General features: G+C 39.4%; 1 protein-coding gene across 2 annotated transcripts in view; it reads right to left on the bottom strand.

Annotated features, from left to right (window-relative positions):
* Positions 1-16,114, bottom strand: part of EEA1 (early endosome antigen 1) — a 135,912-nt gene that overhangs the window by 55,618 nt on the left and 64,180 nt on the right. For both annotated transcript variants that reach the window (XM_084617768.1, XM_084617767.1), the window contains one exon: positions 5,667-6,005. In XM_084617768.1, coding sequence (XP_084473894.1) covers positions 5,667-6,005 — 339 coding nt within the window. The remainder of the gene's footprint in view (positions 1-5,666; positions 6,006-16,114) is intronic.

Genomic DNA, 16,114 nt, shown 5'->3' with positions numbered 1-16,114 from the left:
CAGTTTTCAAATACGTAAAAGGTTGTTACAAGGAGGAGGGAGAAGAATTGTTTTTCTTAACCTCTGAGGATAGGACAAGAAGCAACGGGAGCTTTAGTTCGGACATTGGAAAAAAATTCCTAACGGTCAGCGTGGTTAAGCACTGGAATATATTGCCTAAGAAGGTTGTAGAATCTCCAGCATTGGGGATTTTTAAGAGCACGTTAGACAAACACCTGTCTGGAATGGTCTAGAACAGTGTTTCTCAAGCTATCTGATGTGGGGGACTGACAATTTTTTTTTCCAATGTGCGCGCAGACTGGCAGCTGATGGCTCGCAGACTGGCACCAGTCTGCGGACCACCACTTTGAGTAGCACTGGTCTAGATAATACTTTGTCCTTCCACGAGTCCAGGGGACTAGTCTAGATGACCTCTCAAGGTCCCTTCCAGTCCTATGATTCTATGTTAAAAGAAGGGACTATAGATGGTTACAAACCATGGTTATATGCAACTTACTGATCTATTGGATTCTAACAAGCTATATAAGTTGATTAATCATTTATTTAAAAAACACTAGAAACCTTTATAAAGGTCCCTTTAATACAAAATGTAATCAAAATGCATTTTATTTTTTCCTGTAAGATACTGCTAAGCACAATACCTATTTTCTGCTTTAACGCCACAAAAAATTAATCTATAGAAGCAAGAGGCAGAGTACATGGCCAAGAGCTCTTAAATCATTGACTTCTGTGGAGAATGGTGTGGCGTCGTGTGGACACGTGATGAACTTTAAGCTAACAGGGCTGTATAACCCAAGACACTACCATAGCGAGTAGAATATAGTTGTTACTGATTTTACTTATAAAGAAAAAATATCTCTGGAGTTAAAACGGTAAGACAAATAAGCAGGCGAACATGTTCAAAGTTTCATGATAAACACAATATTTATTAGCAGCTACCACTTCTTAGGAAAAGAGAGGGTATATTTTTCTTCTCTCCTCTCCCGCTGCATCCCACCACTCCGCACCCCTCAATTACTGTCTCAGAGCCTTCCACACGCAAACATCCGTGTATGGAACATTGCTCTAATCCCTCTTTGCCTAACCAAACCATCAGCCTCTCCTCTTTCAAATAACTCAGTGAAATCCACTTCTGCCATGTCACCTCATAAAAGTATATTGTACAGACACACACTTAACCAATCCACAGAGATGTGCACATATCAAAAACTGAGAAACTGGATCATCTCTTTATTGAAACCCTTTTTTTTTCTCCCCCCATCTCTCAATTGTTTGTTACTCTCTCTCATCACATCACATAAAAAATTAAGTCCTGATCCTGCAATGAGCTGCATGCAAGCACACGGGTCCACCCAAGACATTACAAGATCAGGGCCAGGACCAAGTTATGTTTTTATATTCTCTGTAATGCACATTTTTTTGGGTTCTCCATAAACAAGTGAAACCACCAACTGCACTGTCAGAGTCCTTTTCCAGTCATTATCAAGCAAAATGGAAACAAAATAGAGAAACCATACTTTTTAAAACTACTGTATCGGAAGTGTTAACATTACTTAAGACAGCAAGTCTGCGAGTGATGAGCATTTCCTGCTGAAAACTAAAGGACAACCTTCTAATGTTCTGAGATCTCCAACTGCTGGCTAGAATGTCAGTTGGGGGTGTCCAGTACCTTGCAGAAGCACATGGAATTCTCCAGGATCTGGGCCGACAACTGTTTGAGACAATTTTGATAAGAGGGCACATGGGCTTCCTCCACTAATGAGTGAGGTGGGTTACCATATAAACCATGTTTAGCCATACAGCAAATGCCAATTCATTATGTCATCATGAACAATATCACATAACAACATGTTAGGAACAATGGAACTAAAGCCCTAAACCAGTGGTGGGCAACCTGGGGCCCAATGGGATAATCTGATTGCGGACCATGAGACATTTTGGTGACTTTGACCATCTGCAGGCACAGCCCCCCACAGCTCCCAGTGGCCGCAGTTCGCCATTCCCAGCCAATGGGAGCTGTGGGAAGCGGCAGTGAATGGCGAACTGTGGCCACTAGGAGCTGCAGGGGGCCGTGCCTGCGGACAGTCAACATCAGCAGAATGTCTCGCTGCCCGCAATCAAATTACCACAGTTGCCCACCACTGCCATAAACAGATCACCCACAAACTTTCCTTCCGCCCCAAAGAAATGATTAATCCTAATGAACTGTGTGTGCTATATTCCATGTATAAAAATGATTACATTGCATACACCTAAAGATACCTTTCAAAAATTCAATATTTAAAATACTACTTCTCATTTTTTAAATTTCATTTTAAATTAAAAGAAACACTGCCGACTTTCAGACCAGATAGGATATTAAAGCTTTCAACACACCAACAACCTAAGCTTCATCTGAGGTAAAATCTCACACTTGAAAAAAAGTATTCTGTGACTTTGAATCTTAACTGGTATCTGTTTAATTGCAGTGCAGGTGTTCGGGCTCGGGCTGGAGCTCCAGCTCTAGGACCCCGCGAAGTGGTAGGGTCCCAGAGCTCAGCCTGCTGCCTGAGCCCGAACATCTACACCACAATTAAACAGCCTGTTAGCCTGAGCCCTGCGAGCCCGAGTCAGCTGGCACAAGCCAGCTCCAGATGGTTAATTGCAGTGTAGACATACCCTAGTAGGCTACACCCTTGCAATGATAATCTCCAATCACAGGTAAGAGGGAAATAAAAAGATAGCTTTCAACCTATTTTCAATATTCAAAACTATGAGCTAAGACTGCTAAGTGAACAACAATATGAAATATATGGGAACTGTACAAAGCTACTATAGAAGAAACTGGAAAAACTCAGACAAGTCTCTCTTTTTATGAGTAACCAGTTACTGTATCATGAATAGACTCAGAATCTCTCAATCCACCCTGAAGTCCTCCCTGTACCATGTTCAAATCAGTGGTTCCAAACCTTTTTGCTGATGCCCTCCCCCACTTAACTGGTACGCACCCACCCCTGCTCCCCCGAAGCCATGGTCAGGAGCCAGAGGGGGGCTGGGAGCAGGGCCATGGCCAGGAACCATGCTTGGGGCCAGGAGCAGAACTGCAGTCAGGAGCGGGGCCATAGCCAGGAGTGGGGCCAGAGCCAGGGGTCAGGAGCCAGGGGCCGCGGCCAGGAGCAGGGCCGCAGTTGGGGCTGGTGCCAGAGCTGTGGCTGGGGTTGTGGCCAAGGTTAGGGCCGGAGCCAGGAAGGGAACTGGGGGCAGAGCAGGGCTGGGTGGTGCTTCCTCTCCAGCACACATCCACCCCCAAACCTTCTTCCATGCCCCCCTACAGGAGTATGCACTGCAGTTTGCGGCCTACTGATCTAAACAGACAATCTTGGGAACTCCAGTGATCCCCCTTCAGGCAGGTTTTCTTGGCTGGACTGAATTCCCTTTTGATGGTATCACTGCGGGATTTGTGTCATCTACACCTCCTTTCCTAGAAATTTATTAGGCAAACCAAAAATCCTTTCACAAGCCCTACTGAGTTGGAGCACACCCTCTTCATCTGAAACCAGTTTCCACCTGAACTCTGCCAGTTGCTTGTGCTTTTGGAACTTGCATTCTTTGGGGTCTGGAAAGATGGCTGCAATGTCACCCATCAGGATTCCTGAGCATATGGATGAAACTTCAAACTTCATCACATCTCCAAGCATCAGCATTTTTTTTTTTTTATTAAACTTGGATTCTTGCCAAACCACAGGAGATTCCAGTAGAAAGTATGCATGCACAGGTTAAGATGTAATTTATTACAGGCTTGTGGGTGGGCATCAAGCCAACATACTTATTTAAATTACTTTATGAAAAAGGAAACGCTGTAAAAGCACAGGCCTAAAAGTAAAGTAAACCAAGCTGGAATGAGCCACAGATTCCCTATTCAAGGATTGAGCATGATTCTTGAAACACAAACATCTCTCTGATCTCACATACTACACACACAGAGGCACCCAACAAAGTAAAGATCAAACAAAACTACACCTCAAAGTCAACTTTTATCTAACATTGAATAATAGTGGGTCAATCCCACAGCTCTATGAAAGTAACTCTCATTATACTCCGTAGGATTTAGCATGTAAAAGGACTATGGGACTGTTCACTATATGCATTCCAATATAAAGGCTCAAAACACAGAACCAGACATTAGAAACTGAAAAAAACTGGGACTTTATGTTGTTCCTCGGGTCACGGAGAGTTCTTCTCTATATCACACTCACTGCTTAGTACATTTTTAAAGGAATCAAATGATGGGGTTTCCACTACTTCTTCTATACTATCCTACAGTCTAACACGCTTTACAACTAGGAAACTTTCCACATATTCAACCAAAACTTTCTTTTGTACTACTTCATCCCATTAAAACTTACTCTACTCTGAGCCAGCAGAAACAATATTACTTGATCCTTGTTATTTACAGCCTTGCAAACTTTTAGACACATGAGGAAGGCTTGATCACTTTCATACCTGGCAAGAAAACTCAACAATCAAAGTAGCATTTTCATTTGCCAATACTCCACACCTAGAGTCAGGAAAAGAATGTGATCAGAACAACAACAAAAATGGGGGGCGGAGGGGGGAACAGACAACACACACGACCAAACATAGTGCATTGGTCAGTTAACTAAGAACTCCCAACAGGAGAGGAATATCACAGATATGCCTCAAGATCCCTATTCATGGGTAAGGGCATGATGAATTTGAAAATTATTGATTTCTCTGACTCTCAGGGCTTGTCCAGTCAGTGCCTTAGTCTGCATCGGCTGGGGTGTAAATTCTAACCTGCACCAGCATGTTGCACACTAACTGACCTGGGTTGACCCTGCAGGTGCACACTAAAAGTTCTTTAGTGGATGTTAATGTAGTGCTATTTGAAACTGGACTATACTAACATGCACTAGGGAACTTTTCGTGTGCGCCAGCAGGGTCCACATGGGCCAGTTAGTTCCTGACCCAGCAGCATGCATTAGAATTTACACTCCAGCTGATGTGGATTAAGACACAATGCAAACAAGCCCTCTGAAAACAAGAAATAACATCTAAGTCTAATTTAAATTACTATGAGTATTATTCTTAAAAAATGGAAAGCCACTTATAAAGAACTATTTACAAGGTTACAGGAATTAAAGGTTCCTTTCACACGGAGCAGAAATTTAATTATTTTAAACAGACAGCATAGTATTCTTAGAGATACAAAACTAAAATAATATGAATTATGGACCAGACCCTCACCAGGTGTAAGTGAGCACAACCCTACGCCAACTTGCTCCAACTGAGTGTCTGGCCCTATAACTAGTTTCAGATATGACAGTACTGATCAGAGTAAGTTTCTGTACTCCCTCTTTTACCTTTACCTCGTCTTTCTTTGTGTTCTTTGCTTACATCTCTAATGTGCCAAAACATGACACCTGAGATCTATTTTTCATTTATAACAGCCAGGAAATATACATTTAGCAGCATGTTTGCATTTTTCCCCTCCAATAAACAAATGTGTACATACACACAAACGCACAGCACTGTAGTTCCCAGAGATTTTAAATGTAGATATTATAGACACACACAGAAGCTCTATATTACAGGTATACAAATATATAGAGAAAAGTGTACTACCGAGAAGAATATGAATGAAAACGTTTTTGAAGGAACCGCACCTGATTGAGCTCACTCTGAAGTTGAAGGCTATGTTGTTCTTTTTCCTCTCTCTGCTGTTGTAGCTGTTTAAACTCTGCCTTGAGATGCTGATACTTTGTCTCTATTTCTGACAATTCTTCCTTAAGTTTGTGGCTTGCTTCCCCCTTCTCACCCAGTTCTGTCTGTACCCTCTGCAACGAGGCTTCAGTGGCAGATAGCCTTGCTCGAAGGTGCTCCAGGTCCAAGTCCTTTTGGTGAAGGCTTGCCTGCATGTTTTTTTTACTCACTGATTCTTCAGAGTGCCTTTCTTCTAACTGGGTGTAATCAAGTTCTTTCTTCAGCAGCTTTTCTGTCAGACTCTATAACAGCAATTAAATGGAAATTAAATCACAATTCTGCTTACATCTGATCAACTGTTATTCCTCACAAGAGTTTATCCAGAGCAATGAACAGGTCTCTCACAATAATAATCTCCAAAACTGAGTAGGTCTGTCAATAATTCTACATTTTAATTTCTATTTCATATAATAGCAGTCAATGCCAGAATCCATATAGCATACCATTACAATTATAATTCCCATTTTCAGGCTCCCTTGCTCTATATATATTTTAAACTGTGCTCAGTAAAATTGGTTTCTGGACTGAAACTAACACTTTTCCTTTACACCTTACATAAGCCCTTTTCCTCTTCTTCTGGTAGCTGACTCAGTTGCCACTATTTCTACATCTTGAAGACTGATTTGTTTGACTAAAACAACTGAGCTTCTTTGTTACTGCAAGCTCATGCATGTGTTTGGCAAACTGCTCTGTGACAGCAAAAAATTATTTGTATGTCATAGGTACCTTTCATGTACTTACTTCTATGTACGTTTAAATTTGTGGGTCACTGCCTCACCTGTAATTCTGTGTAAGGCAGTAGTTGTCAACCTTTTTTCATTTGCGGACCCCTAAAAATATTCAAATGGAGGTATGGATCCCTTTGGAAATCTTAGACATGGTCTGCGGACCCCCAGGGGTCCATGGACCACAGGTTGAAAACCACTGGTATAAGGCATCATGCCCTCACTTTTTCAATAACTTTCCTCACTTTGCCCTATCACATCTCAAGAGAAGTGCAACATCCCCAGATATTCAAATTATGAGCTTCTCTTGAACAGAGACTACCAAAATGAGTACAGTGTGCGACATTAAAAAATGATACTAGCATGAGACCACCAAACTCATAACATTATTCAGAATTTAGCCTGTTTTAACATGTTAGTGCTCTACCAACACACACCAGCTAATTCCCTAGAGTCAGACTTTTCTGTTGGAAAATAAAACTCTGTACACAAGACAGCTCAGGAGGGTTATTTGTTTTTAATTTGAGAATACCACAAATTTAGACTGGCCTTTTAGTGAAGAAGAGGTCTTGAGTCTCATATTTTTCGCACCACACTGTAGCAAAATTCATTTTGCAGGCAGCAATGCCTTACTTTGGAATCCACAGATTAAGACAAAATTTGAAAAATATTTACAGAGGATATGAGGTATCTTTTTTCATTGGTTTTAATTAGCATTTTGGATCGTCAAGTCTTATGAGCCAAGCAGAACCAAGTTTAGGCAGGAATTGGATGGAATTATTCAATTGCTGAATACAGTGATTTAAGTAATGACAGTAATTCAAATCCATGGCACTCTTCCCTCTGAATCAGGATTGATCAGTGCCTTGGCAACAGAGGTCATTTTCCTGCTGGAGGTGCCATCTTTTAAAAAGAGAACTAAAGCCAAGATCTTAACCATTGTCCTTAAATAGCCAGTGGCACTTTTTGAAATTTATCAGCTGTCTTCCTGGGTGTCATAGCGCAATTCCAACTCAGGGAATTCATTGTTTCCCTAAAATCCACATATAGGTATAACTGAATTCTTAACTTCCTGTCCCAGTGTAGCATCTCTGTGTGCATCTTTCAGCTACCAATGTTCTCCCCGCAGTTTAAATGGATATTCTGTTTTTCAGCTCCTCTTTAAACAAAACATTTCTAAGAATTCAGCTGGCTGGCAGCTTGAAAAATCCCACCACTCACAAGTGTAGTGTTGAAAGCGTCAGATGGTGGTTTATGTTCTGAAATTCCTGGAATATATAGGTTCAAGAGAAGACACAGAAAGAACTCTAATTCTAGCTATGTTGGGCATTTTTAAAGCACACTTCTCCATAGCATTTAAGCACCAATGCCAAATTGATTTTGCTTTGGTTAGTTTAACAGAAAATTAAAACACTATTCAAGACAAATTTTGGGGATACAGAGTTTAACAGCTGTTAAATTTCATCAAATTTAAAAGGGCAAAAAGTCTTTGTATACTAGTTTACTTGCTTTTTAACAAGTTCGGAGGGAGGGGAGAGTTATTCTTCAGTACATCAGTTTTTAAATTATGTTGCAATCCGGCAAATGGCTCGGCAGTAGCAGCTCACATTAGAATGAATATAATTATAGTTCTCTCAGAGTTTCCATTATAAAATATACTTTCTAAGGCTTACAACTTGGCCAAGAAAATTTGCTCCAGGCTGAAGTTTGAACGTGAACTGTAGCCTGGCAATAACATTTTCCACAACATTTCTAGAAAAACAAAATAACTATTTTTAGTTACATGATTGTATTATAATATGTATTATATATACAATATATAATAATAAACAGTACATACAGAATATCTGTTTTGAAGGTTATACAGGTAAAATCCTGGCCCCAATGAAATCAGTGGCAAAACTCCAATTGACTACAATGGCTCCAGAATTTCACCCCAAGTTTACGGTGCAAATTAGTATGTTTTAACCTTTAGAAAAACAAAAGGTCCAGCTAGCCTTCTTAACAGCAGGAAAACAGGTTCAGCACAGGAGCACCAGCACAACACCTTTTTCACAACCTGATTTCTAATATGCATATTTATAACAGCATTACAGCAGTTTCATACGCGGATTATCACAATAGCTTTGTAACCCTTAGAAGGTACTTTAATAGTCATCCATGTAAAAGTGCTTCAAAGATGTAATGAGACACTGAACATTTTCATGCACCTTAAAGGTGAATGACAGAATTTGAAAGAGAGATCCCTGGCATAGTTTAATTTTGAATTAACACTGGGAAAGGCACATCATAACGTGTGCAGTGTCGTTGTTGCGTTGGTCTCAGGATATTAGATATTATGTCTAATAAAGTGGCATTTATAATTGAATTACTGCAGTATTTCCCAAACTTCTGAAATCGCAGTTCCCCTTCAGGAAAATGAAACAAAATATGCTCCCCTTCAACCCTCCACACATTCTAACACCTAGCCAAAATGAGCAGTCACTCAGAGGAGATTAAGTAGATGTACACAATTTGATACTTCCTCTCACTCCTTGCATGCATTGATGAACAGTAAAACAGCTAACAATTAATGTTTATTTGAAGTATTATCACTGGCACCTGAGCTTATGTCTAAACTTAAAGCAGCATGTAGAATACATACACTGTATGCCCCATAGCATGGGTATAAATAGCAGTGTAGTTAGCGAGGCAATACTAAGGTGAATAAAGACAGCCAGAACCTTAGGGAATATACTCTACACAGCTCTCTATGGGCCCAAGCAATGCCTCTTGTGTCTACACTGCTATTTTTAGCACAGTAGCTTACCAGTGCCTCGAAATGGCAGAAGTTGTTCCCCACATCAGGGAAAATCTGAGGCAGTAGGAAAGGATCTCACAAACGGAAGGCAGCAAGGAAGAGCTCTGGCAGTGGGGAGGCAGCAGTGAAAGGCTCTGGCAGGAGGTTTCAGATGAAGCCCTCTTCCCATCAACACACCTTTCTTAGGATAAGGGACTAAATTTGCAGTGAAGCCTGAGCCATCCTAAGAGGCTTACTGGTTTTTCGAGCATTAGGCTGTTCTGGGCAATAGGCCGTTATAGGCCTTGGGAGTAATGCAGGCTCTAAAGGGCCTTGGTTTCATACAAGCAATTTGATCCCTGGAACTGTGATGCTTTGGATTTGAGCTTTGAAAAGAGGGGGAGAAGCCATGTGACAAATACAGTGCCTGTTGCCTTCCCCCAATAAATTATCCTGTTATGGGATTAATAGAGTTGCAGCCACTTGGCCTAATTCCAGATGTGTGTGTCCTTCCTCACGAGTTCCTACTATTCTCAAAGTTCATTGGTTTACTTTAAAAATTAGAGGAAGCAGATTCTTCTCCAAAGGTAAAGGCCTGCATTTATGTATTCATCACTGCTCATTGTGACACAAAAAGAAAAGGAGTACTTGTGGCACCTTAGAGACTAACCAATTTATTTGCGCATAAGCTTTTGAGAGCTGTAGCTCAGAAAGCTTATGCTCAGATAAATTGGTTAGTCTCTAAGGTGCCACAAGTACTCCTTTTCTTTTTGTGAATACAGACTAACATGGCTGTTACTCTGAAACCTGTCATTGTGACACAGTTGCTGGAAGATATCACTGTAAGAATAACATTCTTCTAAATCAGACTTTACATGATCTTAACATCTGGATGCATACACAAAGAGACTGTCCTGGGCTATGCTGGAATCTTCATGGACATACAAACTAAAACCCAATATATTCCACTCTGCATGCATATCTGTTTTCTATCTTTTCCAAATGTACATGTTTACAAGGAGATTAAAAGCAAAGTTTTCCCATTATTTAAGAAGCTTTTCATAACTTTACTAGTTCTGTGGCCAGACCTTCAACATACGACAGTACAAGGTATCAGGAAAGCTGCCCTATAGAGGCAACTGATGATTTCAAGCATCCACCTGCACCCAGTATAGGGTTTACTGGAGTGAGGGCAAGTCAGGTGCACGGCCAAGGAGCACAGTACTCTAGCCAGTCCTTGGCTGACAGAGTGGTTTTAGGAGGCTACTTCAGTTGCTGCAAATTAGAGCACTCTTAGACTGCTATAAGTCACTTTGGGAGACGTTTAAGCTCTAACAGCCCCAGGACTGGGAGAGTCAAAAGGTGGCTTGAAGCCACCCTTCCCACGCCGTCTCCTCGAGTGCACCGAGCATGAACTCGACACAGCTGAGAACTCTTCCCTTGATTTCTCATTTATCTTCCTATTTTGGCTACAGATTAGTCATCTTATTCATCAATCTGCTGCCATTCCATTAAATATAGGGAATTATATGTATTGTGGGGAGTATTTCAGATCAGTTTCAATGCATTCTTCGTATATAATTAAACTCTGCTGGTTTGGGGAAGTGGAATAAGATGCTAACTCTCACTATCTATTATAGTTCTGCCTCAGATTTACATCATACTATCACAAGCGAAGTATAAAGATATTTTAAACTGCATCTTACTATATTCCTTGACAAATGTTATTTCTACATTAAACTACACTAAACTACAGCGTTTGGTCTCAGTCCCTGCCCCCCACTGACACTGTATGTTCTATTTTCCTAAATATGAATACGCTTCCTTTCCCAAGACACTATTTGGGCAATGTGCTGTATAATAACTACTCTGCCAGCAATACACCAAGTACTATATGATTCATCCTTTTAAGGAAGTGTTCCATCACAACTGAATTCCATATTTGGTCTTGCTTATCTCCACATACATACACAGAGACAGACATTGTGGGAGTATGCAAACAAAGAAAAGCATCTGGACAGCACAGGTCAATAGGTAGTATTCAGCGTTATGATGTGGGAGACTTTGCGGTTAGAAGCCTGCACTTCTTTTTGTGCGCTTCACGTTAACGTAAGGGTAGGAATATTGCACAGGCATCTGCTAAGTTTCCAAGTGAAGAGTTAACATCGCTATGACTAACTTGACCTGAACATTTTCCATGTTGATTTGTCCCAGTTTTGTTTTGGCAGAATAGTAGATAATACAATAAAACATTCAGTGGAGCATTATGCTTTGCAGGGAGAATTTATCCAAATTTTTTGGCAATGTAGAATTACAAAAGCAAGTGTGAGGGGGGAAAATATGTAACATTTTAAAAAATGAAGTTAGAGAAAAAAGAAAATCCTGCCTTTCATATGTTGAATGATTTGCCACATAAAGTAAACATGTCTGGGATTTATTCACAAGACATTTATGAACAGCATTACAATAGTGAAATAAATACAGAGCACTGGAAAAAATGCTTCACCTCCACAGAGGAGGAATAAATTACTTCACTCACACAGGCTACAGCTGATGAGAAAAAGGTATGTAGCTTTCAAAATAACAGAGATGTTTAATAACACACTGAAATGCTTCATTAACTACACTAACTAAACAGGAGTTGTGATTATATTTTATATATATATATATATAAAATATATATTTATAAAATAGGCACTCTGATATCATGGTGATGTGCAAAGTATAAGAACTTGGATGAAATACTGTATTAAATATGCAGAGCACACACAATGTTGTGGTGTAGTATAAAGGGTTTATTAGCAAGAGTTTGAGATGGCACATTACTCATTAGCAAAAAGAAAAGGAGTACTTGTGGCACCTTAGAGACTAACCAATTTATTTGAGCATTACTCATTAGCAGTGAAGCCATGAGCAATTTATACAGGTCTAAACATGTCCTGAGGAAAATTTTATATCCTACTAACCCACCATGTTTTTGCATATGCCACAGAGGTTAACAGAAAAATGTTTTTTAAAAAGGACTTTTACTGGGACTTTTTTTAAAGAGACAACTGAAAAACTAGCGATTCACTTCCGATGAGTCCAACTGTACAAGGCAGCCTCGGAGTAAGCCACAAAGAACCCTAAAACTAACCTAAAAGTTTTATCTAAAATCAATGGGGCTTTGAAACTGGATAACTTGAGACCTTCCATAATTAGAATCAAATGCTGACTCCCACTGGGAAGCTGGGATAGTCCTTTTTTCTGTGTTACAATGCTCCCATTTACAACTCTGTGAAGTCATAACACATTGAGCTCTAAACATATTACATTCCAGGAATACTGATTGTGATTTTAGAGGGGAAATTCCACAAGTCAAGGAAAGAAAAAATGATTTATCTGGCAGGTTAACATGACTGTTTAAATCTATTTATTGATGAGGAAAATCAGAAATAAGCCCAGCTGAGATGCATTAATGAGCGGAGTGCAACTGAGGCGGTCATGTTAATTGAGCACATGGCTACGAATACCATATCTATGGTGTTCTCTACATATATACTCATACCTAGAAATACACACTTGCACATACACTTACATTGAGATATAAACATAGATATAGGACCACTTCTGCAGCAGGAAGGTGGGGGGGACCTGGATAGCCCCCAGTACACATTTTGATGTTAAATATGTCAGTTAACTTTAACTTTTCAACAGTGCACCCCTCCACTAAATTGTTAGTGCACGGTGATGTGACAATAAACAGCTCAATTGTGACTTTGCCATGAGTTCAAAGGAATGGATAGCACATTGTTACTCCTGCCCCAGGAGTCTCCCTGCTGCTCCAAGAAGAGAGTAAATCATGCTGGACCTTTACCCAGAGCAAGCAGTGTATGCTCCCCAACATGCTGGCACAGCTCTAACCTATCCTTGCCTTCTTCTGCCCTTCCCACTTAGCTATATAAGGGCAGGACACAGTGGTTCTGCAGAGTCTGCTTCCCCTTGTACTACTATCTGTATGTGGACACTCCTACACCACTGCATTAGCTAGGTCATAATTTGACCAAAAATAAATAAATACTCGTAGACAGCAATTGGTTAGCTTTGAGGTGGTGTAGAATAAACATGAAATTAAAGAATTACTGTTAGCTTGAGTTTGGATACAAAAAGATATGTGTGTTGTAAAGGAAGGCCCTGACTAGCAAGTAGAAGGAAAGCCTTGAAAATAATAAGGATAAGGACACAAGGAATAAAATAAGGAAGATGTCTGTTCAAAGAATAACAAATGAGATAAGGGAAAGCTTCTAAAAAGAAGGCCTCTGTTGAAGGATTTTATCTTACAGTTATAACTTTTAAAGATAGTCAGGTCCATTACAGTTATAATATAATTGTAGTTTTCTAATATCTGCCATTTACACTATATATAAGTATTTCCAACAGGGGTAAGTGCAAATGGTTTTAAATAGGACAAAAAGAATCTGTCTTAAAATGAGCCAGCATGGCCCTTCCCACCCCACACACCAGCATTAAAGTCTGTGTGAATCCAGAACAAGCTGTCCGACAGCAAGAAGGAGGGGAGGAAAGGAAGTTGTAAATCTCATCTGAATAAGGACTGGAAATAAGGGGGAATTGTCTCAAATTGGTTTTAGCTGAAGTCAGTAACTGGCAATGACAGCACTTATTTGTTGAAGAGTATACAAAAAGTAAATTCAAATAATTCATTGCCACTACTTGCCTGACCACACTGGAGCCAACCAATATGGTTCTAAGCACCCTTGAGTTTAGCCCGTTTGTAAATATCTTGATCAAATCCTTATAAATGTTTTGTTACTGTTTGGATGTAGTAAACTGCTTATTATTGAGGCTTTTTAAGCTTGTTAAGAGCAATTGTTCACACACCATTTGGCCTTTGGATTTAATAAAGGACTTTGGGGTTAAATTAGAATTTGGTGGTTTCCCACATTAATAAATTTCAAATATTAATAATTCCAACAAATGGGGAGAATTTTTTCACAGGCCTACCCTAAGTGACTAATGTTGCCACTACATAAATAAATAAATACACACACAAACACAAATGCACACACAGAAAATTATAATCATATATAATACAAATACATTCAAATGTTTTATATGTACACAAACATATGTTATAATGGGGAAACAACCATAAAACTGTAAAAAAAAAAAAAAAAAAAAAAGGTCTCTGATTTGTTTTCCTGTCTCCTCTTTCTTGTCTGTCTCCTTTTACTATTTTTCCCCACTTCTTTAGGGAATACAGTAGAACCTCAAAGTTACAAACACCTTGGGAATGGAAGTTGTTCATAACTCTGAAATGTTCATAACTCTCAACAAAACGTTATGGTTGTTCTTTCAAAAGTTTACAACTGAACATTGACATAATACAGCTTTGAAACTTTACTATGCAGAAGAAAAATGCTGCTTTTAACCATCTCTATTTAAATGAAACAAGCAAAGAAACAGTTTCCTTATCTTGTCAAATCTTTCTTTAAGCTTTCCCTTTGTTTTTTTAGTAGTTTACGTTTAACACAGTACTGTAATGTATTTGCTTTTTCTTTTCTTTTCTGTCTCTGCTGCTGCCTGATTGCATACTTCTGCTTCCAAATAAGGTATGTGGTTGGTCACTTTGTAACTCAGGTGTTCGTAACTCTGAGTTTCTATTGTATTCATATGTATTCATTTATATATTACATATGCAATAATGCCAACTCTGGATTTTATCATAAAATTCTGCAATATTTGCTGTTTCTCTGAAAGCCCCAGCTCTTCAAGCTGAGAATCTCAGATTTTATTATAAAAAATAAATAAATAAGTTTCTACCCTTCACAGTTGTGAAAAGCCTCCAAATGTTACTTGTGTGTGACCTGAAGGCTCAGAACCAGAGGGCACATAAAAAGAACTCCCAAAAGTATATAATTTCTTTTTAAATGCAATTATTTTTAAGCCAATCTCATAATATTTTGGGAACTTACTAATGATTTTTAATGCTTGTTTTGGCAATACTATACGTAGTGTAAATGGCAGATATTAGAAAACTACAATTATATGATAACTGTAATGGACCTGTCATAAATATAAAGGGAAGGGTAAACCCCTTTAAAATCCCTCCTTGCCAGAGGAAAAAAATCCTCTCACCTGTAAAGGGTTAAGAAGCTACGATAACCTCGCTGGCACCTGACCAAAATGACCAATGAGGAGACAAGATACTTTCAAAAGCTAGGAGGAGGGAGAAAAACAAAGGGTCTGTGTCTGTCTGTGTGATGCTTTTGCTGGGGACAGAACAGGAATGGAGTCTTAGAACTTAGTAAGCAATCTAGCTAGATATGCGTTAGATTATGATTTCTTTAAATGGCTGAGAAAAGAATTGTGCTGAATAGAATGGATATTCCTGTCTGTGTGTCTTTTTGTAACTTAAGGTTTTGCCTAGAGGGATTCTCTATGTTTTGAATCTAATTATCCTGTAAGGTATTTACCATCCTGATTTTACAGAGGTAATTCTTTTTTACTTCTATTAAAATCCTTCTTTTCAGAAACTGAATGTTTTTTCATTGTTCTAAAGATCCAAGGGTTTGGGTCTGTGGTCACCTATGCAAATTGGTGAGGATTTTTACCAAACCTTCCCCAGGAAGTGGGGTGCAAGGGTTGGGAGGATTTTTGGGGGGAAGATGTTTCCAAACAACGCTTTCCTAATAAAAATAAACCCAGATAAACATTTGGTGGTGGCAGTGGAAGTCCAAGGGCAAAGGGTAAAATAGTTTGTACCTTGGGGAAGTTTTAACCTAAGCTGGTAAAAGTAAGCTATAAGGTTTTCATGCAGGTCCCCACATCTGTACCCTAGAGTTCAGAG

This window comes from Lepidochelys olivacea (assembly GCF_965140295.1).
Source record: "Lepidochelys olivacea isolate rLepOli2 genome assembly, chromosome: 1".
In the NCBI taxonomy this organism is placed as follows: domain Eukaryota; kingdom Metazoa; phylum Chordata; order Testudines; family Cheloniidae; genus Lepidochelys; species Lepidochelys olivacea.
The sequence above is the reverse complement of the archived record's forward strand: the minus strand, read 5'-3'. Positions and strand labels throughout refer to the sequence as shown.